Source organism: Bos mutus, chromosome 13 (assembly GCF_027580195.1).
Source record: "Bos mutus isolate GX-2022 chromosome 13, NWIPB_WYAK_1.1, whole genome shotgun sequence".
Lineage (NCBI taxonomy): Eukaryota > Metazoa > Chordata > Mammalia > Artiodactyla > Bovidae > Bos > Bos mutus.
This window is the reverse complement of record NC_091629.1, coordinates 859,141-883,394: the sequence shown is the minus strand read 5'-3', so window position 1 is coordinate 883,394 and position 24,254 is coordinate 859,141. Positions and strand designations below refer to the sequence as shown.

Genomic DNA, 24,254 nt, shown 5'->3' with positions numbered 1-24,254 from the left:
TTGCTTACCTAGTTTTATTAAGAATTCTCGTTCCAAGTCGTGTACCTGCCTGATGGATTCTTCCAGAGAATTACAGAGTTTGATCTTTGGTCTTAGCAGTTCTAGTGTGTCACTGATCATGTAATCTATGTCAATAGGAAATGGATGGTCTTTTGTCCAAACCTCCAAACTTTTCTTCCACCAAACATAACGCTGATAACAAATGAAAAATAAATTTAGCTATAAGAAATTAATAACAAAATATTTAAAATAATAATCTGTATTGTGACTTCACCTAGTTATAACAACTAAGCTAAAGAGTTGTACAAGACACCTACAATGTCTTTTATTAATGGTCAATAGCAATGATCGTAACACATTTATTTCCCTCCATCTAGTCTGTTTCTAAGCCATTTGGTAACTTTAAATACATTTTTTTACTGTATCTGTCGTAATCTTTTTTAAAAGCAAGGAAAAATTATAAATAAACACCAAATACATTTTCAGGTACTGAAACCAGGCAGAAACTCCATTCCCATACCCCAAAAAGGGCTTAAGTATTTAATTTTACAAAAACAACCAAATTTAAGGCCATGGTTTTGATAAATGTTACTTATTTTCTCTATACTACTTGCTTTGATATTTTAAAGAGTCAAAGTATCTGAAGACAGGGTTACTGAATATATAAAAATCAGAAATCAACAAGCATTTATTGAACATCTACTGTGTATATGGCACTGTTCAGATATATTCCCTCTCATATTCTAGCCTGGATCCTTCCCTCTATTTTGTACCTGTAATTCTCAAGTTTAACTAAAAAGCACAACCCACAAATTTACTTGTATATAAACAGCTATTTCTCTGGGTGTTTAATCATCCTCTCCAATTTGTTCTAGATCTCTGCTATTCCAAGTGTGGGAACTCAAAGCCTGTTAGACATATGGAATCTTAGAACTCCCCCATCCTAGGCCAGCTGAATCACAGTGTGGGCATTGTAAAAATATCCCCAGGCAATGTGTGTGCACACTTAAGTTTAGAACCACTGCTGCAGGGGATCTTTCTATCTGATTTCCAGTACATAACTGGACACTATTACAGGTAGCATACACTGACCACCTCTCCCAGGCCTCACCTACTTCTTACTTCCATGCTCTAAGTATATCCTTGCCACACAGTCCTGCTGTTAACCATGTGGAGAATACTTTTGTCTCTTCCTACTTCTGAATATTTCTGAGTGGCTCTTTTTTCTCAGTGATGTCAGAGTGAGTGCAAAGAAGGATACTCTTCTCAAAGGAGCCCTGCTTTTGGACACTGACAGTGACAGCTGACATTCTGCGGCAAAATTTGTTTACAATACAGGCTGTCTCCAACTTAAGGCATTCCTTCCATGCAACAAGGAATCTGAGTCACAAATCTGCAACACCACCTCCCCATTGCTGGCTCATCAATTCAGAAAATAAGGGGATAACAAGTTATCCTTTAATGCAAAGGTACAGTGGTAGAAGAAAGTTAAAAAACAGCTCTTCCCCAAAGAGTAGTTACTCCCACCTAACCCCAGCTACTATTTGGGTGTATTTTTGATTCTTCAAGTTTTAGTTTTAAATTTATTTTCTTCATCAATGGATAAATGAAAACAACTCTAACAACAGATTATACAGAAAAGAATGATCAAACAGAACTGAATGCTACCACTGGTACTTTATTTCAGTAACATCTGAAGAACTCAATAAGGAGCTAGCCCCTCTAACAGCACTTAACATTGCATTTAATGGGAAATAGTGACTGGATTCCAAACAACCAACCTACAAGCTAACTTTTGGAACACAAACTGCAAAGAAGTTGTAGAAATGTCTCTGTATTTTTATCTGATTTAACTTACATTGTATTTGCTCTAAATCACAAGTTAACATAAATAACTTAAGACGTGGAAAGCACAATCCAAGAGTTTAACAAAGAATGAATAAATATTTCTTGTAGTGTTAATGATGGGATTTTTTTTCCTCTTTAAAAAAACTTTAGAAGATTAATTTTAGATATAAAACCAGAACACAGAAGAGTGAGAATATTATCAAATGTAAAAACATTACACTTTGGATTTTCTGTACCAAATAAAAAATAACCCGTACTATACCAAATTTATAAACTGTACCAAAATAATTTCTCAAAGTAATGATTAATCACAAAACTTAAAATGCAATCAGAATGTTTATGATAGAACACATCATATATTTAAGATATCCAAAGCTAAGCAGCCTTACAAGAATAAATCTAATCTATGAATATATCTTATACATAATATATGAATGCTACAGCATTCTTCTCTAATGGTTTTTTCCTTGATTTTTTTTGGGGGGGGTTGGGGGGGTGGGGGCTACACTGTGTGGCTTGCAGGATCTTAGTTCCCCAACCAGATATTGAATCTGGGTCTTCCGCAGTGAAAGTGCAGAGTCCTAACCACTGAATCACCAGGGAATTTCCACTGCTTTAATATTTTTGTAACACAAGCAATGCATTATATGATGGCCAACTGCATATTTTAATTTGTATACCTGAAAATACACAAGGAAGCAATCGAGTTTTTCGTTTACTGGAACCTCTGTCAAAGTACTGGCCACAGGTATCCAAAATAGTGCACACCAGTCTAATCCTGAAAAGGTGCTCAGGAGGGTCCAGTGAACTTGGAGAGCCATCAGAGTTAACACCAAATGAAGTAAAAGAATAAAGAGTTCTAAAAATAACGGCCGATTCCACCATTCTGTAATTATAAAGTTCCCCTAAGAACTTGGCACTGCTGATACGTCTCTGATTAAATTTAGGTTGATTAACCTAAAGCGGGAAGAAAAAAAAAAGCAGATTTCCATTAATGAACAGAAATGTGTTTGAGAAGAGCTAAAAATCATCTCTGTCACTTGAAAACATCACTCACTGAACAGAGAAAAACTAATGGGTTCTTTTCTTCTTTTCCAATAATAGGTATCCTTTTTTATCCCTGCAGAAAATGTCTATCTTTAAAATGTTTTAGTAAATAGAACATGTTAAATATTAAATTTAAAACTAAATTGTTAAATTAATTAATAGTTTATGAAAAAAGTTAAAACGTAATTCTCCCTATCAGCCCTCTGTAACTTATTTTCTCTGTAATCCATGAATTTTAAGGAAACAAGCTTATAGAACAAGCTGCTTACAGAAATTCTTATCGAGTATCAATTCTCCTAATCAATAAATTTATGAGTTCCTATAACATGAACTCCAAGTGTGACCTAGAAAGAATAAAAATTTACTATATTCTTCTAAAATAACCTTAACTGGATTGAGAAAAAGAGGTAAAAAATATTCTAGCATTAGCCTGAGAGGAAACTAGAAAATCTGACACAAGTAGGGTTTATTAAGAAATCACTATTTCCAAAAGAGTAACAGTAAATGACACCATATGGGGAAAGAAAGGTTTTCAAATCCTTATTTTTCAATAATAGGACTTAAAAGCTGTCTGAATTGTCCACAGATTTCAATTTGGTGCAAGTCTTTGTTACCTCCATTCCTAATCGAATATCTTCTAAAACTCCATCCACAACATGGATGCCAACATCTTCCTGGTAGAGCACTAGTCCTGCTAAGAGGTTGGCTACACAGTGAATGCTGTTGTATTTCACGTTCCAGATGTTTATCATACAACAAATCACATAGTCTTTCACTTCCTGATCCTGCCAAGGCAACTTTCTCATCTGTCTCAAAACCTTTAAATGAAGAGAATTTTATTTAAATTACTAATATAAGCACAAAGTAGCCCAACATATCCAATAATACAGATATTTTATTATGACGGTACAGTCACAGAACTTTTGAAATGGAAAATACTTTATAGAGATTCTCTATCAGCCTCTTCATTTTAGAGATAGGAAAAATAAGATTTTTCTAATTATTGGCAAAATATATTCACATTTTCCCTTTATCTTTCATAATATCCTCAAATTTCCTAGAGTTTCCAGGGTTTCAATCAAGCTAACAGTATACACTCATACTCAGGTCACTGAAAGAAATACCCAAGACTTCACAAAAATAACGTTTTCTTTTGTGCATCATTTGATGTAAATAATCTCAGACACTTCTTTATATAAATGAAAAATGTCCAATAAGGAAATAAACTAAAGACCAGTTGGTTAAAAGACCACTTAAGTAGTAAGATGGGGACACAACATCAAGACTGACAGAGTTTCCTTGCATGTAAAGTGGGGATAACAGGCACTTAGGCTGTAAGTCTGCTCTAAGGGTTAGACAAGTTAAAGTGTGAAAAGTACACAGGAACATGCCTGGCACATTATAAGCACCCCACAGAAGTTAGCTATTAAAAAAAGCTCTACTGGTAATGAGATAATCAGCAGAGCTCTACTTGTCATCTAGTTCTTTCCACATTTATTCTGAAAGAAAATAGATACTGTTGGCAGCTTGTAAAGTAGTCCTTTTACCTCTATTCTATACCCACAATCCATCTTTCAAGCACTAAGTATGTTCTTGTATTGGCTTCGATGGAAGCGTTCATGTCATCTCAAATACATAAACATTCCACACTTTTCAAACTTTTAGCCAATTCTAAAGCTCCTTTCAAGTCCTATTTTTTTAAACAACTACTGTCTCTGGCTCCCTGAAGGTGGTTTTGATGTTTAAAGTTGCACTATCATTCCTCACCACCTTCTACCCCAGCCACTTATGACACATGTATTATTCCCTGCCTCTTATCCATAGGTTTCCTCTGTCCAGAATTTAATTTGTTTTTTTTTCTGAAAAGAAAAAAGTCCCATACCATGTTGTTTCAACTTGTTGAGCTGACCAAGAAATGTTTATTTAACATGTCTTTCTTAGAAGTGAAGGTTCCAATGAGGTAACTATAATAATTAAGCTAATAGGTCAGTGGTTCTTAATTTCTTCTGGAAATCGACCCCTGCTGAGAATCTAAAGAAAGCTATAGACCCTCTTCCAGAAAAATACAGTCAGGTCCAGAGATTTAAAATCATTAAATGTCAGAGGATCATGGGCCTCCAAAAACCTACTAAAGGTTAAGAACACTGGTACTGAAGCAAAATATTTAAAGGTAAATTCACTAGAGTGTCAGAGACTAAGTAATAGTTTCAAATATACACAGCATCAACAGTAAATACGAAGAGAATTACCATTTTAATTAGGTTAAAAAGGAAAACAAAACATATGTCCCATAAACTAAGTATCATCACATAAATTCCCTCTAGTGATGACTTACATGGAATCAATCACTGTACTGCCGAGACTTTAATAGCTCTGCTTCAATTTCTCCATTTACAGATTTGAATATTGAAAATTACTTACATTTCTTATCTATACTTTGTGGGGCACTGAAGCAATTGATAAACTGAGTTGATTTAGGAAAACTGAAATATATTTTGTCCTTGACCTAGAACAATTTGGTGCGGGCTACAAAGAAAGTGAACTGCATCAGTACAATTATCATTAGGATGAAAAAGAATTAATTTGGTTGAATGTTATTAATATACAAGCTCAGCACTAGCACAAATCTCAAGTTGACTACTGTTCTATTTCATTAAAATTTACCTTCTCGGTGGTAACCTTGGAGAGATCTTTGTACAAAAGCTTCCGGACATATTCCTGGAGAGGAGGACGTTTCTTTTTCACTGTTTTTTCAGCTGGAGGGGGGTTGCAGTAGTAATATGCATTCTCCACCATTGTGACATATCTTGCATCAAGATGCATCGCTTGTTTCTTTCTCATCATTTGTTCCTAAGATGTATAAAGCTTAAATCAGTCAAAATACTTTCTTTATAAGGTTTCTTTGTTCCTAACTAAAGGTGCCCTTTCAGGGATAAGGTTTCAAGATAAAGAGCTAGAAAAGGGAAAAGATTATTACTAGATATTTCTAAGAGTATACAAGCATACTAACTGCTATATCACTAGTCATGTTTTTAGAACAAATTACTCCATAACTGCTTGGTCTTAGGCTTTCTCCAATAAAATACTCAAGAGAACTTTGCTACAAATTTAACTTCACTTATAACTCGGCCAAACTATCTGAACTCTACATAAAACAAGGCTTATATATGAGTGACTGAAGTTAAGGGCTGAGACAAAAGCTGAGAATAACTTTATTCATAGAGCTTGGGCCATCCAATGTTGTACCAGGTAAATCTGACATATCTCTACAGACAAGAAAACTAAAAGCCTTCCAATGTCTTACAACTCGCCCAGTGACCTCAGCATCGGCTCAAGGAGGTTAGTAAAACAGTCAGTCATCATCTACTTCAGGCTTCTCAAGCCTTAAACTACTGACATTTTGGACTGGAAAGTTCTTTGTCTGGTGGGAGTGGGAACTGCTCCGTACACTGTGGGATGTTCTGCAGCAAGCTTCACCTATACCCACCACATGCCAGTTGAGAACCACAGATGAACCAGCTGAAGATCTTCAAAACAGCACTCCTAGTTCTTAAAACACCACTATAGTAAGAATTAAAATTACTGAGTTTATTCAGCCATTCATCAAACATTTTACTTGGCACTTAACTTGGCACTATGCTGGAAGTCACCAATGAACAAGAGAGACATGGTTCCTACCTTTGTGAAGCCTAAGAATCTGCTGCAGGAAGACAGAACAAATAAGCCAACAAATAAACTAACCTTTTAAATACGAATTGTGATTAGTGTTACGAAAGAAGTAATGAGAGTAACAAGAGCCCACTTTAGTCAGGATAGGTTAGGGACAGCCTCTCTGGGAAAGTGACATTGAAGTTTGTGCTCTGAAGGATGACAAAGGTTGAGAGGAGCTGAGGCAGAAGCAACAGCCAGACAAGAGGCAATGAGGAAACAGAAGGATCCACTACAGGAACTAAATGCAGGCCAGCATGGTGTCGGGACAAAATGGCACAAGATCAGCTCCAAGTGGGGAGGGGTTCAGGGAGACCAGACTGCAGAAGTTGGTAGCAACAGGAGTTTGAAGCATGTAGAGGGAAGCACAATGAGCTTTAAGAAGGTGTCTGGACTAGGGTGGCGGCGGGTGGCAGATGGAGGCAAGATGTCACATTTTAGAAAGATAGTTGTGTCTTTCTAAAGAACTGTCTTACAAGTTCAGGAAGGGCAGGGGTTGCAGCAGGTTCATAAACTCATCACCTAATCAGTGCCCAACCTAGCATGTGGGAGGTTTGCAATTAACGTTTACTAACACACAAATTAATAAATGAATTTTTTTTAAAAAACATTCAAATCTTTCCCATGGTCCGTGTTTCTATACATGTAAAGCCATCACATACTTGGGAGAAGTTTGCTCTTAAGTTCAATTATGGGTATACCAAGGTTCACAACTGTTTCGCTTGTCTATGAATCTGCTAAAGTATATGAGTTGTAGCCTAGCTCCTCTCCTGACATCTATTCTACAATCTGTGAATGCTTATTTAATGCTGGCTCCTCCAGACAGAACAATTCCCTGATGAATAGGGCTAGAGATAATGACCACTCCTTTTAGGTTCTTTAGACAAAACAAAAGGAATGCATCACTTATCATTTGTACATACATAACCTAGTTTTTTTTTTTCTCTTTTGTATGGTTTTATTTTTTTTAACTTTTAAAAATTGAGATATCATTAATTTACAATGTTGTGTTAGTTTTAAGTGTACAGGAAATTGATTCAGTTATACATATACTTGTTCTTATGTGTATATATGAAGCTGTTTCACAAATAAGTTCATTTGTGACATATTTTGGACTCCATATAGTGATATCATATGATATTTGTCTTTCTCTGACTTCACTTAATGATAATCTCTATGATAATGCCATAATGTTGCAAGTTGGCATTATGTCATTTTTTGGGGGGGGGCTGAGAAATATTCCATTGTGTATGTGTGTGTGTGTATATATATATACACATCTTCTTCATCCATTCATTTGTCGATGGACATTTAGGCTGCTTCTCAGTCTTGGCTATTGTAAATAGTGCTGTTATGAACACTAGGGTGCATGTATCTTTCCAAATTATCATTTTCTCTGGATATATGCCCTGGTGTGGGATTCTAAGATCATATGGTAGCTCTATTTTTAGTTTTGTTTTTTTTAATTAATTATTTTACTTTACAATATTGTATTGGTTTTGCCATACATTGACTTGAATCCGCCATGAGTGTTCCCCATCCTGAACCCTCCTACATCCCTCCCCATAACCCAGTTTTAAATCAACACAAGCTTCAACCTGTAATCCAGACTACTGTTCTGTTATTCAGAACCACTTTACCTAACACACACACCAAACTACTTTTAACATCAGTCAAGAATAATTTTAAATGCCAACCAGTTAAAAGGTTATATGTGTTCCCAAATAAATATATTTTTTATATCATCCCACAAGCATTTGGGTGCTTTACATGTTCAGAGAAACTTCTCTAGTAACAAATTATAGAAATGATCCCTGAAAATACAGTTTTATCCTGATCCATGAGAGGGTGAACAGAATGAAAACCACAATCACAGAAAACTAATCAAACTGATCACATGGAGCACAGCCTTGTCTAACTCAATGAAACTATAAGCCATGCCGTGTTGGGCCACCCAAGACAGACAGGTCATGGTGGAGACTTCTGACAAAACATGCTCCAGTGGAGAAGGGAATGGCAAACCACTTCACTATTCTTGCCTTGAGAACCCATGACAGTATGCAAAGGCAGTAAGATATGACACTGAAAGATGAAATCCCCAGGCCAGTAGGTGCCTAATATGCTACTGGAGAAGAGTGGAGAAAGAGCTCCAGAAAGAATAAGGAGACTGCATAGGAACCTGGAATCATAGGTCCATGAAAGAAGGTAAATTAAAAGTTGTCAAACAGGAGATGGCAAGAGTGAACATCAACATTTTAGGAATCAGTGAACTAAAATAGACTGGAATGGGCGAATTTAATTCAGATGACTATTGTATCTACTACTGTGGGCAAGAATCCCTTAGAAGAAATGGAGTAGCCCTCACAGTCAACAAGAGAATCTAAAATGCACTACTTGGGTACAATCTCAAAAATGACAGAATGATCTCTGTTCATTTCCAAGGCAAAGCATTCAATATCACGGTAATCCAAGTCTATGCCCCAACCAGTAATGCTGAAGAAGCTGAAGCTGAATGCTTCTATGAAGACCTACAAGACCTTCTAGAATTAACATCCATAAAAGGTGTCATTTTCATCACAGGGGACTGGAATGAAAAAGTAGGAAGTCAAGAGTCATGCAATACTCAAGGGCAAATTTGGCCTTGAGGAGTACAAAATGAAGCAGGGCAAAGGCTAACAGTTCTGCCAAGAGATCGCAATGGTCATAGCAAACACCCTCTTCTAACAACACAAGAGACGACTCTACACATGGACATCACCAGGTGGTCAATACTGAAATCAGACGGATTATATTCTTTGCAACCAAAGATGGAAAAGCTCTATATAGTCATGAAAAACAAGATCGGGAGCTGACTGTGGCTCAGATCATGAACGCTTTATTGGCAAATTCAGACTTAAATTGAATAAAGTAGGGTAAACCACTAGACCATTCAGGTATGACCTAAATCAAATCCCTTTGATTTAGATACAGTGGAAGTGACAAATGGATTCAAGGGTATAGATCGGTCTGATAGGCAGAGTGCCTGAAGAACTATGGATGGAGGTTCATGACACTGTACAGGAGGCAGTGATCAAGGCCATCCTCAGGAAAAAGAAATGCAATAAGGCAAAATGGTTGTCTGAGGAGACCTTAAAAATAGCTGAGAAAAGAAGAGAAGCTAAAGGCAAAGGAGAAAAGGATAGATATACCCATTTGAATGCAGAGTTCCAAAGAATAGGACGGAGAGATAAGAAAGCCTTCCTCAGTAATCAGTGCAAAGAAATAGAGGAAAACAACACAATGGGAAAGACTAGAGATCTCGTCAAGAAAATTAGAGACACCAAGGTACCATTTCATGCAAAGATGGGCACAATAAAGGACAGAAATGGTATGGACCTAACAGAAGCAGAAGATACTAAGAAGAGGTGGTAAGAATACACAGAACAACAATACAAAAAAGATCTTCATGACCCAGATAATCACGATGGTGTGATCACTCACCTAGAGTCAGACATCCTGGAATGTGAAGTCAAGTGGGCCTTAGGAAGCATCACTACAAACAAGGCTAGTGGAGGTGATGGAATTCCAGTTGAGCTATTTCATATCCTAAATGATGATGCTGTGAAAGTGCTGCATTCAATATGCCAGCAAATTTGGAAAACTCAGCAGTGGCCACAGGACTGGAAAAGGTCAGTTTTCATTCCAATCCCAAAGAAGGGCAATGCCAAAGAATGTTCAAACTACTGCACAATTGCACTCATCTCACATGCTGGTAAAGTAATGCTCAAAATTCTCCAAGTCAGGCTTCAACAGTACATGAACCATGAACTTCCAGATGTTCAAGCTGGTTTTAGAAAAGGCAGAGGAACCAGAGATCTAATTGCCAACATCCATTGGATCATCAAAAAAGCAAGAGAATTCCAGAAAAACATCTACTTCTGCTCCACTGATGATGCCAAAGCCTCTGACTGTGTGGATCACAATAAACTGTGGAAAATTCTTCAAGAGATGGGAATACCAGACCACCTTACCTGCCTCCTGAGAAATCTGTATGCAGGTCAAGAAGCAACTGTTAGAACCAAACATGGAACAACAGAATGGTTCCAAACTGGGAAAGGAGTATGTCAAGGCTGTATATTGTCACCCTGCTTATTTACCTTATATGCAGAGTATATCATGTGAAATGCTGGGCTCAATGAAACACAAGCTGGAATCAAGATCGCCAGGAGAAATATCAATAACCTCAGATATGCAGATGATACCAGCCGTATGGCAGAAAGCAGAGAGAAACTAAAGAGCCTCTTGATGAAAGCGAAAGAGAAGCATGAAAAAGCTGGCTTAAACTAAACAGTCAAAAAACGAAGATCATGGCATCCAGTCTCATCATTTCATGGCAAATAGATGGGGAAACAATTGAAACAGTGACAGACTTTATTTTCTTGGGCTCCAAAATCACTGCAGATGGTGACTGCAGCCATGAAATTAAAAGACTCTTGCTCCTTGGAAGAAAAGTTACAATCAATCTAGACTGCATATAAAAAGCAGAGACACTACCTTGCCAACAAAAGTCTGTCTAGTCAAAGCTATGGTTTTCCAGTAGTCATGTATGGATGTGAGAGTTGGACTATAAAAAAAGCTGAGCACCAAAGAATTGATGCTTTTGAACTATGGTGTTGGAGAAGACTCTTGAAGAGTCCCTTGGACTACAATGAGATCAAAACATCCTGAGGGAAATCAGTCCTGAATATTCACTGGAAGGACTGATGCTGAAGCTGAAACTCCAATACTTTGGCCACCTGATGCAAAGAACTGACTCATTGGAAAAGACCCTGATGCTGGGAAAGATTGAAGGCATAAGGAGAAGGGGACGAGAGAGGATGAGATGGCTGGATGGCATCATCGACTCGATGGACATAGGTTTGAGCAAGCTCTGGGAGTTGGTGATGGACAGGGAAGCCTGGCGTGCTGCAGTCCATGGGTTCGCAAAGAATCGGACATGAGTGAGCGAGTGAACTGAACTGATAAGCACTGGTGTATTTCAAACCAAACTCACCCTCTCTTCCTTTCTTCTATTTTCTCATCTCTGTGACTGGCATCATCATCTGCTGGGATGGTCAAGATGGAATCTGGGGTCTTACCTTAGGGCACTTTCTCTTTCTCATTGTCTCATCACGTCTCACCAGTTCTACCTCGTAAAATTCTTCATACAGCCAGTTATCATTCCTCATCTTCCCACCCTTACCATTTCTTTTTTTCCTCTGTAAGATCTGAAAACAGCCATTTCACTGTTCTATCTACCTCCAGCCTCCGCCACCTCAATTATCTCTATACTGATCTTTCTAAAAAATTAAATCTGATCATACCTATCCTACCTGCTTACCATCCTTCAGTAGCTACTCACTACCATCAGGGGGGAGGGGGTATCAGTTTCTTAGCACAGCACTCAGACTCAGGGCGCTTTTTATAATCTAGGCTGTGTCTACCTCTCCAGTCTTATCTGCAGCCACTTAATTCAGTGTGTCTCTCTTCTCTGCCTTTGAGGTTCAGGTTAGTCTCTAAAATAAATACTATTTTTTCAGGAAACGTTTCTTGACATACCAAGACTAGATGAAGCACCTCTCCTATATAGACACATATTACCCTAGGCTGACCCACAGTATTAGATCACATTCCCCCTCTGTGTATTCCAATTGTCTAATTACTCATCTGAGTTATAAGACTATAAATTCCCTGAGGCCAGGGAGCATCTTTTTCACTTTTATATCCCAAGGGTTTGACAGAAGAGTCTGCACTCAACGAATACCAAGCATCTATTAGGGAAGATCCTTTCTGACTCATTAAGTCTAGCTTAAAGTACTCCCTCTATAAGTGCATAAGATCCTCTGCACACCTTTCCCTGTTAAAACATGTAGAATGCTACACTGGAATTAGCACTAGATAGGGACCACTTTAATGCCAACTATGTTTGTTCTTTGTACTAATCCCACCCAATCAGCAAGAACATCATCCCTGAAGTTCAGTGCCTGACATACAGGAGGAGCCCCCAAAATGTTATATGATAAATAAGGCTCTTATCCAGAAAGCAACACAATCAATGATAAGGCTAGCTGCTCTTGTTACAAGACAGGGGAAGATACACTGAGCCACGAAAGCCAGTCAAGCAAGGACTTTGGTTTGCAGCAATGGGATAAGCATCCATACCATGACTAGTAAACTTTCGCCAGCAAACAGTACACATAGACAGTTCAGTATTACAAACAAAATACAGTCACTTTTAAAAGCTAATCTTTCTTGGCATCTCTATTACATTATAATATGTAGTGTCTCATTTAGCCATATGAGCTTGAGCCAAAGAGGAGGAAGAGTTTTTCCTATGTTAAAATAAAAATTTTAACTTGGAATGATTATTATTCATTTGAATAAGCCTAAAAAGAATGTGGAAATCAACTCCATATGATTTCACATTAATATTTTTGTCAACTAGACAAAATGTTAATGCTTGTCACATTAATATTTCTGTCTACTAGAAATAAATTACTATGTTTTTCCATTTTAAATACCATTGTCAGAGAAGTAATCAAGCTTATAACTAGATTCTAAAAAAATAACACACGTAGAGAAAAAGACACAATCAGCACTTCTATAAAACCGACACCGATGCAATGACATTCTATGTCCAGGGATTCCTAACTCAGTGCTCTCTTTGACACTAATTCTGATACCTCTCCCCCACCACACTGTCTCCCCTGTGAAGGCTCCAAGTGAATGCCTGCTGCTTAGTCACTTCAGTCGTGTCTGACTCTGCGAAACCCCAGAGACGGCAGCCCACCAGGCTCCCCCGTCCCTGGGATTCTCCAGGCAAGAACACTGGAGTGGGTTGCCATTTCCTTCTCCAGAGCATGAAAGTGAAAAGTGAAAGTGAAGTCACTCAGTCGTGTCCGACTCAGCAACCCCACGGACTGCAGCCTACCAGGCTCCTCCGTCCATGGGATTTTCCAGGCAAGAGTACTGGAGTGGGGTGCCATTGCCTTCTCCGAGTGAATGCATGGATATTACCAATAAGCATAACTTAATTGCTTAATAAACTTGATTGCCATTTTGGCATGTAAATTAGCTTAAGAAATATCTTCTCCTCCAAGTTAATTTTTTAAGCTTGTTTTTTAATTTTAAAAATTTAAGCTCCATCATTTATGTGGTTATGGCACAGTAACAATGTACCAACAATATTCAGAAAGATGGCTCTAAGTTTATCAAAAGTTATCTGGGGCTGAATTCAATCCCACTCTACAATAGTGTGAGCTACTACTACCACTACTACTACTAAGTCACTTCAGTCGTGTCCGACTCTGTGCGACCCCAGAGACAGCAGCCCACCAGGCTCCCCCGTCCCTGGGATTCTCCAGGCAAGAACACTGGAGTGGGTTGCCATTTCCTTCTCCAATGCATGAAAGTGAAAAGTGAAAGTGAACTCGCTCAGTCATGTATGACTCTTAGCGACCCCATGGACTGCAGCCTACCAGGCTCCTCCATCCATGGGATTGGAGTGGGGTGCCATCGCCTTCTCTGAGACAGCCAAATGAGAAAATTTCCTATAGCTCTTCAGGAATGGCTGGAGTTCTTGTTTAGGTAAAAATGTTTAAATGGTTGAGCAAGGTAACAGGCACTAGTCAAAACTTTTAACCCCTGGAGTAAATCAAGAACTTCAAGCTCTTGCTAGTATCCTCAAGCCCTTACCAAAAGTACACTGGTCCTCAGGTGAGATTCTGGAGATCTGAAAAGAAATCTTCCACATGTTTCCAGTAGGGTACATGCCATTTCAATATGGTGATGGGAAAAGTCTGATAGAAGCATCTGTAATAATAATAATGATAAAAACCAACAAAGACAACATTTCAATCCTATTAAAGAAAACATTACATACCTAATATGTGTAACACCTTAAAAATGTCACTATAAAAAAAAGAAAAGCTAAATGCAACATTTTAAATCAACTATACTTTGAACTAAAAAAAAAAAAAAACTAGTCTACTTTAGATGTCAAGCTTTATCACAGAGTATCTTTTGTGTTCAACCATAAAATTTTATCTAAAAACTATATTTAATGTTATTCCTTTTAGATAGATATGTGAAAATTTATTTATCAAAACTTATATTTATCAGGAGATGCTACATATTTAAATAAATGCCACATACAAATAGCTAACATTTTCTAAATATTTTCTGGTTTGGGTTTATATGACATTTACCTTTAAAATTTTGACAACAAAAGGCTTAGTACATGAAACTTACAACACATTACAACATTTTAGTATTTATCTCCCCAATATTTTTCTGTGCATATTTTCTAAACCAGATTTAGTCATATCACTTAATAATTTGGCTTGTATTTTGGCTAACATGAGTATTTTCCATGTCCTTATTTTTCCTTCTATGGTATAATTTAAAGGGTGCATTCAGTTCAGTTCAGTTCAGTCACTCAGTCGTGTCCAACTCTTTGCAACCCCATGAATCACAGCACACCAGGCCTCCCTGTCCATCACCACTCCCGGAGTTCACTCAAACTCATGTCCATCGAGTCGGTGATGCCATCCAGCCATCTCATCCTCTGTTGTCCCCTTCTCCTCCTGCCCCAATCCCCCCTAGCATCAGGGTCTTTTCCAATGAGTCAACTCTTTGCATGAGATGGCCAAGTATTGGAGTTTCAGCTTTAGCATCAGGCCTTCCAATGAACACCCAGGACTAATCTCCTTTAGGATGGACTGGTTGGATCTCCTTGCAGTCCAATGGACCCTCAAGAGTCTTCTCCAACACCACAGTTCAAAAGCATCAATTCTTCGGCACTCAGCTTTCTTCACAGTCCAACTCTCACATCCATACATGACTACTGGAAAAACCATAGCCTTGACTAGACGGACCTTTGTTGGCAAAGTAATGTCTCTGCTTTTCAACATGCTCTCTAGGCTGGTCATAACTTTCCTTCCCAGGAGTAAGCGTCTTTTAATTTCATGGCTGCAGTCACCATCTGCAGTGATTTTGGAGCCCAAAAAAATAAAGTCTGACACTGTTCCACAGTTTCCCCACTTATTTCCCATGAAGTGATGGGACCAGATGCCATGATCTTCGTTTTCTGAATGTTGAGCTTTAAGCCAACTTTTTCACTCTCCTCTTTCACTTTCATCAAGAGGCTTTTTAGTTCCTCTTCACTTTCTGCCATAAGGGTGGTATCATCTGCATATCTGAGGTTACTGATATTTCTCCCAGCAATCTTGATTCCAGCTTGTGCTTCTTCCAGCCCAGAGTTTCTCATGATGTACTCTGCACAGAAGTTCAATAAGCAGGGTGACAATATACAGCCTTGACTTACTCCTTTTCCTATTTGGAACCAGTCTGTTGTTCCATGTCTAGTTCTAACTGTTGCTTCCTGACCTGCATACAAATTTCTCAAGAGGCAGGTCAGGCGGTCTTGTATTCCCATCTCTATCAGAATTTTCCACAGTTTATTGTGATCCACACAGTCAAAGGCTTTGGCATAGTCAATAAAGCGGAAATAGATGTTTTTCTGGAACTCTCTTGCTTTTTCCATGATCCAGCAGATGTTGGCAATTAGATCTCTGGTTCCTCTGCCTTTTCTAAAACCAGCTTGAACATCTGGAAGTTCACAGTTCATGTATTGCTGAAGCCTGGCTTGGAGAATTTTGAGCATTACTTTATCCTGCTTATTGAACTTCTATGCAGAGTACATCATGAGAAACGCTGGGCTGGAAGAAACACAAGCTGGAATCAAGACTGCTGGGAGAAATATCAATAACCGCAGATATGCAGATGACACCACCCTTATGGGAGAAAGTGAAGAGGAACTAAAAAACCTCTTGATGAAAGTGAAAGAGGAGAGTGAAAAAGTTGGCTTAAAGCTCAACATTCAGAAAACGAAGATCATGGCATCTGGTCCCATCACTTCATGGGAAATAAGTGGGGAAACTGGAACAGTGTCAGACTTTATTTTTTTGGGCTCCAAAATCACTGCAGATGGTGACTGCAGCCATGAAATTAAAAGATGCTTACTACTTGGAAGGAAAGTTATGACCAGCCTAGAGAGCATGTTGAAAAGCAGAGACATTATTTTGCCAACAAAGGTCCGTCTAGTCAAGGCTATGGTTTTTCCAGTAGTCATGTATGGATGTGAGAGTTGGACTATAAAGAAAGTTGAGCGCCAAAGAATTGATGCTTTTGAACTGTGGTGTTGGAGAAGACTCTTGAGAGTCCCTTGGGCTGCAAGGAGATCCAACCAGTCCATTCTAAAAGAAATCAGTTCTGAATATTCATTGGAAGGAGTGATGCTGAAGCTGAAATTCCCAGTACTTTCGCCACCTGATGCAAAGAACTAACTCATTTGAAAAGATGACGCTGGGAAAGATTGAAGGCAGGAGGAGACAGGGACGACAGAGGATGAGATGGCTGGATGGCATCACTGACTCAATGGACATGAGTTTGAGTAGACTCCGGGAACTGGTGATGGACAGGGAATCCTGCAGTCCATGGGGTCGAAGAGTCGAACACAACTGAGCAACTGAACTGATGCTGTTATCAGCTTTACCACACATAACTAGTTAGTTACTAGTGAGTTTCTAGTATGATTCCATAGTGGACAAAAAATTGTAACCTGAGTAATTTCCTTTTTTGTTTTTTAACTTGCTGAGACTTTCTGATTGATTTTGGTTCATTCATGTGCATTTGCAGGGACTGTAAATTCTGATTCTGTTGGATATACTGTCAATTAGACTAAGGTTAGTAACTACATTGTCCAATCTGGTACATACTTACTCACTTACTTGCCTGCCTATGCTTTCAGCTACTAAAAGGTGTTTTTCAGTCTTTCAGTATGACTGCAGATTTCTCTTTGTTGATTTTTGCTTCATGTATTTTGAAAATACATTATTGGATGCATACTGATTCAGGAAGCTAACACTATCTTTAGGAACTATGATTCTTTATTTCTAACAATGCTTTATGCCTTAAAGCCTACTTTGTCTGACAATAATGAAGCCAAGTGCTTTATCTTATTTTTTTAGTGCTTCCTTGGTATATTTCCCCCATCTTTTCATTTTAGGCTTTCTGGTGTTAATATTTTAAGGGCATCTTCCTTGTAGGCAGCATATAATGTTGTTTCAATCAAGTCTTATATTCTTAAGGCTTTTACTTAATATATTTTGTCCTTCTATACTACATGTGATTACTATTATAGCTGTATTTGAATCTACCATTTTATTATTGTTCTCTAGTTTGCTCATCTATTTATTGTTCCTTTTTACTTTTTTTGTTTTCCTATAGATTAATTAAATATTTCTTAATTGTATCATTTTCCAGCATTTATAAACTAAAGCATTAAAACTTTAGATTTATCTATTAAAAAATATTTCAAATGATTCAGCACTTACCTTTAAACAATGCAGTGTATCATTTTTTGTGAACATCTTAAACTTAGTGAGTTCTCCAATAAAACGAACAGTTTTGTTCTTTGTTTCAATATTGATCTGGTCCTTTTTTCGTACCTACAAATGAAAAGAAAAGAAACACTGCTTAACAGTCTGAAATCTGTGATAAGAACTGTTATTTTAATAAGATTGAATTCACTCAAGATATTTTCAATAAATTTGGGTATAGTTTCTTGCTATATTCAAATTATTCTAAGTTAAGACATAATTAGCTCCGTGGAACACCAGGGCCAGGACGTGCTTTCCAAAACAGTTTCATGGTCAAGTAATTTGGGGAAACAATGCATTTCATCAGCCTTAAGGAGGCTCTCAAACAAGAAACCTGTTTAACTTAATTCAATGTTCCTTACATTTCTTTGGCAACATAAAATATAAATCCCTCTTTTGAAATGTTAACAACTACTAGTTTGTTAAATTAATATTATAAGGAATATATGTTAGGAAATGCTCCTTTAAAAATAATAAATGCCTAAAGCTCACTTAAGCAGAAAATATTAAGTGTATTATAGTTATGAACTATATACATTTTTTTATTGTAAATGCATTAGTACAACAAAATTTTCACTACAATCGCTATTTTTTTTTTTTTTTAATCAACAGTCACAGTCATATACCAAAGCTCAAATCCTTTGCAAATATAAGCCCTGTACTCAGGCACACATTTCAAAAAATAATGAACATAACAAAATCCTATTACAACAGTACAATGTGAGCAGACACATCAAGATAACTGTAAATGGATTTAACCTCAGCATTATATTTTCATCAGAAAACCAAACCTGAAGTCTAGAAGACTTTTCTTTGAACAATAACAATAATATGGCAGTTCTTTGAAACAGTTTACTGTCCTTATTTTTCAGAATACTTCCTATTTGTTCCACACTAAGAAAGGAGTAAAATCTGTATCAATCTGATTTAATGGTTAAAACAACAAGAGAAGAACACAAAGCTGTCAAATGACTTGACCAAGGATCAGTACCAAAACCCCAATCTCCTAACTCATATTTGAGAATTTAACTGCTCAAGCACGTGCTGGGGTTCAAAATAAGTCTTAACCAGGATTTCCCTGGTGGTCCAGTGGTTAAGACTGTGTGTGTGTGTGTGTGTGTTCTAAGTGTGTGTGTGTTCTAAGTGTGTGTGTGTGTGTGTTCTAACCTCACCCTTACCCGGACAATGAGTGACAATCTTTTACGTAAGTATTAATCTTCTACATAGACAATTTACACTTAAATGGAATTCATCATCTTCCTTTTAAGGACCAACTTTTTGTAGCAAGCAAAAGTAGGTGTTTATAGACTTTTTAGATGTTCCGGGATAATTTTTGAACAAAAATTTGCTAGGTTTAATTTGTTAGGCTTAATTCCCAGCTCTAACACTTAACTGTTACTTAAATTTTATGCCTTAATTTTCTTATCTGTAAAATGGAACTAATCAAAGTAACCTGTATCATATAGGGTTGTGGGTATTAAATCAACTGATACATACAAAGCACAATCAATAGTGTAGTGACTGGGACCATAAAGAGTTCAATAAATGCTAGTCATTGTGAGTTTTATCCATATTTGTACATACATCACTAATACATGGGCACAAAATTAATGTTCACTGACTGAACAAATTAATGAAAATGCTTAATGTTTATATATACATTGTAGTGCCATGAAAGAATTAAGATGTGCAGTTCACAACACTTGAGCTCATGTGGTCGTTTTGTGCCATTTGGGAGTGAGGGTAGGTGTATATTATCCTGGACAATGCATATAAAACTCCCTGAACCTACTCACTCACTCGGAAAAATAAGGATAAAAACAAGGATGATGACAGTGGGTGGTAATGATGATAACTATACTTCACCTAATACTAAGCAACTAATGTCCAGGACAAAAGATTATACAAATGATGCTTACAAAGTGTTTTAAATGATACAGTAAAATGCTTCTGAGAAATAAAAAATGAAAAACTGTACTAAATATAAATTCATCCATGAAAAACTACAGAAGCAAAAAAGTAAAAAAAAAAAAACAAACAACTAAAATATTAACAAAGTTTAAGTGATGAAATTATGAGATTGCCCCCCACTTTCTTCTTTATGTATTTTTGTATTTTCTAAATCATCCAGTCTGGGCATGTGTTTCTTTTACAATTAAAGAAATACAGAAATGGAAAAAGTAAAAAGAAGCATTTCAAAAATGATATACTGAAGCTGAATCTTTAAAGGGAGAAAGGCTGGGAAATACATACATATGCTTTTACAAAGCTCCTTAGGCGATTCTAGATGTACAAGCTCTGTGCTGTGCAGAATCACACAATTTTTAAAATTATTTTAATTGGAGTATAATTGCTTTACAACATTATGTTGATTTCTGCCATACATGAACCTCTCTCCCACCCCATATCATCCCTCTAGGTTGTCAGAGCACTGAGTTGAGCTCCCTGCAGTCATACAGCAAATTCCCACTGGCAATGCCACTCTCTCAGTTTGTCCCACCCTCTCCTTCCACTGCTGGCTCTACAAATCTTTTCTCTACATCTGTATCTCTACTGATGCCCTACAAATAGGTTCATCAGTACCATTTTTATAGATTCCACATTTATCATTAATATATGATATTTGTTTTTCACTTTATGACTTACTTCACTCTGTATAACAGGCTCTGGGTTCATCCACCTCACTAGAACTGACTCAAATTCGTAAGGGTCATACAATTTTAGGTATTACTGAGCATCATAGTTTCCAAAACACATAACAGTGTATCATTCACAATTATTCTTACATATTATTGAAGTTAAGGTAGTACAATCTAACTAAAATGACAAGATTACAGACTTTTAAAATGAGGTATGAATTATCTCATTCCCTCATTTTCAATGGGGGAAAAAAAAAACAAGTTTTCAAAAGACTGTGACTGATAAAAAAGACTTATTCTGATTCATTTAATATTTTCTAATCTCATTTGCTGATTCTTTATGATCAAATGGTATGTCAAACACTTCTGCAAAAGTAACACAGGTGAATTAACAATGTAAAAATTTCTATATATTTTTAATTCGATAATGATCCCAGCCCCTCCGAAAAAAAAAAAGATTTTATTTATATAATCAAATGTAGCAAAAATGCTGCTTACAACTCATGCATTAGTGACAGCTAAAACCAAGATTAATCAAATAACTAGATTCATATAATGAGTTAAAATCTCTTCAGCTATGTCAACATACAAAAGTAAGAACCTCCAAGGCCTATCATTCATTATTCCCCTAAAGGAAGAACTCTTTGCCCCAAACTGGCCCCTCAATAACTTCACCTAAATATTGTAAGAAAGAAAGAAAGTGAAAGTGAAGTCGCTCAGTAGTGTCTGACTCTTTGCGACCCCATGGACTATAGCCTACCATGCTCCTCCATCCATGGGATATAGGATTTTCCAGGCAAGAGTACTGGAGTGGGTTGCCATTTCCTTCCTCCATAATTAGCTTATTTGTTTTACACAAACATTCAATCATTCAACTAATATTTTGGAAAATCTACTATACACTAAACACTAAGTAGGCACTGGGTTTATAAATAAATAAATCTGCCTTCAAAGAAAATTTATATTATTCTAGGGACTATTGATTGCCAAAGTAGGGAGGATAAGACTCTTGATCTACTGGGGTGGTGGGGATCAAACTTCTACTTAGGTTTTTGGTTTTTATCTCATACTTTAAAGTTACCTTTGTATGTTTTATGATATACATAAAATATCTGACAGAATTAAAAATGCATATAACTTATAAATAAATATGCCTATACTGGGATATGTGGTCAACTTATTTTACCAAGAGAGAGGTTTGATCCAAAAAGTTAAAAAACCAGATTTCAAAAATGTTGAAGAGTGAGGGTGATTATGTCTGTATTTAAGTAAAAGTTGTCTTCTCCATTATTAAAGAAGCAGCCCTTGCTAAAAATATGGAGAACACAGAAAACTAGAAAGGAAAAGAATTTCTCATAAGTCCACTATCTAACAGCCACTGTTAATACACTGATATATACTTTTTTCTATTGGTTACTTTCTAAGTATTTTAACATAACTGTAAATTTATTATGTTTAAGACTTTAGAGCTTGCTTTTTCTCCCCCGGAAGTACTTTATATATGATTTGAAAACTTTTTGGTAAATAAGACTTTCAATGGCTCTATATCATTTCAGCATTGTGATTATACAACCATTTTCTTAATCAATTGTTGGGCTTCTAGATTATTTTCCTTTTTTCCCCTATTACAATTCATGATGTGAATAAAGCTTTTGGGGTACTCAGTATCATTTGCTTAGAACAGATTCTCAGAGTTGTCTACTGTATGAATACCTCCAATGATCTTGAAACATACTGCCAAATTCCTTTCTTCAAATTCCAATCTCAAGTATATGTGAATGGTTTCTATTACCTTCACTAACCAATTAGTCAAATTAGCAAACGTGTTGTTTTAACTAGAATTTCTTTGACTACCAGATAAGAGTTTATACAGTTGTGCCAACCAGCATTTTTTCTCAGGTGAGGTTCTTAAGCAAGAAGCAAATAGGATCAGATTGTGACAATATGTTACAGCTAGAGAGAAGGCAGAGATGGCGAACCTGGTTACACAGCTATTCTAGTTCAAGCTACAGAGAGTGAAAGACAGTGGCACTGGGACTGAAGGACAGACACTATCCTAAGGACGTGTTTTAGAAGGTATTATCAATAGAATTTGGCAAACACGGGTTCCTGAATGTCAGAGGGGCAAAAGTAGAGCTATTTCCCTTGGTGATTATATAAACTATATTGCAAATTTACAGGAAGAATACAGAAGTTTGTAAGAGGAAGGGAAAGACAGATATTTTTTAAAAGAAAATGAGTTTGTCTTATGGATGTATTTAGCTAAAAGTACATGACAACTTATTAAGTACCAGGAGAGAGGCTCTGGTAAGACACAGGTACGTGAGGCTGCTGGGAAATAGATACCAACCAAACCCCGGGGAAACTGCATTCTGTCAAAAAGGAGTGTGGAGGAAGAATACTACCACATAAACTCAGCTGGAAAAAAGAGCAAGGGGATACTGAGGAAAGTAGTCAGAAGTGAAAAGCAGGAGAGCGTGGTTCATAAAAGGGGTCATTATTATTATAAGGACATCTGTGTCTGGGCACCGTGTGATGAGCTTTGTAAGCATTATCTCATTTAATCACTGAGAACAATCCTATTTTAAAAGATAAAATTATCTCATTTAATAAAAGGAAACCGGGGTACGGAGCATTTAAGTAACTTGGCCATTGTGATGGAGCCACAGTGATAGTCAGAATCCTCAGGGACATCAACTAGGATGAGGTGCTTAGGAGAGCAGTGAAGGTTTCTGCCAGGGCACTATGATGGGAAACAAAGAGCAACTGTCAGAAGTGAGAGAGACAAGTATACTCTACAGCACTCGAATAAGAAGGAAATTAAAGAGGATGGGGAGGGGTGCAGGTGTGTAAAAATTCTTGTTTATACCTTAAAGATAGGACAGTGCTGAGCACATTTACTGCCTGATAAAAAGTCAATGGAAAGTCTGCAGATCTGAGGGTGGGAAAGGCTGGATCAAGAAGCAGCAGAGGTGATGGAAGACACCAAGTGCCCTGCTCCTCTCCCCTGAGAGCAGCGTCTCCCAAATACTCTCTGGAATCCTGATACTCTCCTCCTTGTACTGAAACTTTACAACAGTAACAAACATGCCATTTCCCTCAACTCTCACCCCAATTTTCAAAGATGGGACAGAAATACACAAGAACAGAATTTTCGTAATTTTAGGTTTCTCACCAAAAGCACTAATCATGTGTGGTCCAGCAACTTGTATTTTGTTTGGCTGTAGCTTTGGTGGAGGGGTATGTGTATGTAACTCATACAATATTGTCATACTGCTGCTGCTGCTGCTAAGTCACTTCAGTCGTGTCCGACTCTGTGCGACCCCACAAATGGCAGCCCAGCAGGCTCCCCCGTCCCTGGGATTCTCCAGGCAAGAACACTGGAGTGGGTTGCCATTTCCTTCTCCAATGCATGAAAGTGAAAAGTGAAAAGGAAGTCGCTCAGTCGTGTGTGACTCTTGGTGACCCCATGGGCTGCAGCCTACCAGGCTCCTCCATCCATGGGATTTTCCAGGCAAGAGTACTGGAGTGGGGTGCCATTGCCTTCTTCAAT

At 37.3% G+C, this 24,254-nt stretch overlaps 1 protein-coding gene and 1 pseudogene across 1 annotated transcript in view; both read right to left on the bottom strand.

Moving 5' to 3' along the window:
• Positions 1 to 24,254, bottom strand: part of UPF2 (UPF2 regulator of nonsense mediated mRNA decay) — a 95,765-nt gene that overhangs the window by 30,130 nt on the left and 41,381 nt on the right. The window contains 7 exon segments of the mRNA XM_070380887.1: positions 9 to 192; positions 2,529 to 2,558; positions 2,560 to 2,805; positions 3,510 to 3,713; positions 5,560 to 5,745; positions 14,317 to 14,433; positions 18,018 to 18,131. Of these exon segments, the coding sequence (XP_070236988.1) occupies positions 9 to 192; positions 2,529 to 2,558; positions 2,560 to 2,805; positions 3,510 to 3,713; positions 5,560 to 5,745; positions 14,317 to 14,433; positions 18,018 to 18,131 (1,081 nt within the window).
• LOC138990575 (small nucleolar RNA U3) lies at positions 8,319 to 8,433 on the bottom strand (annotated as a pseudogene).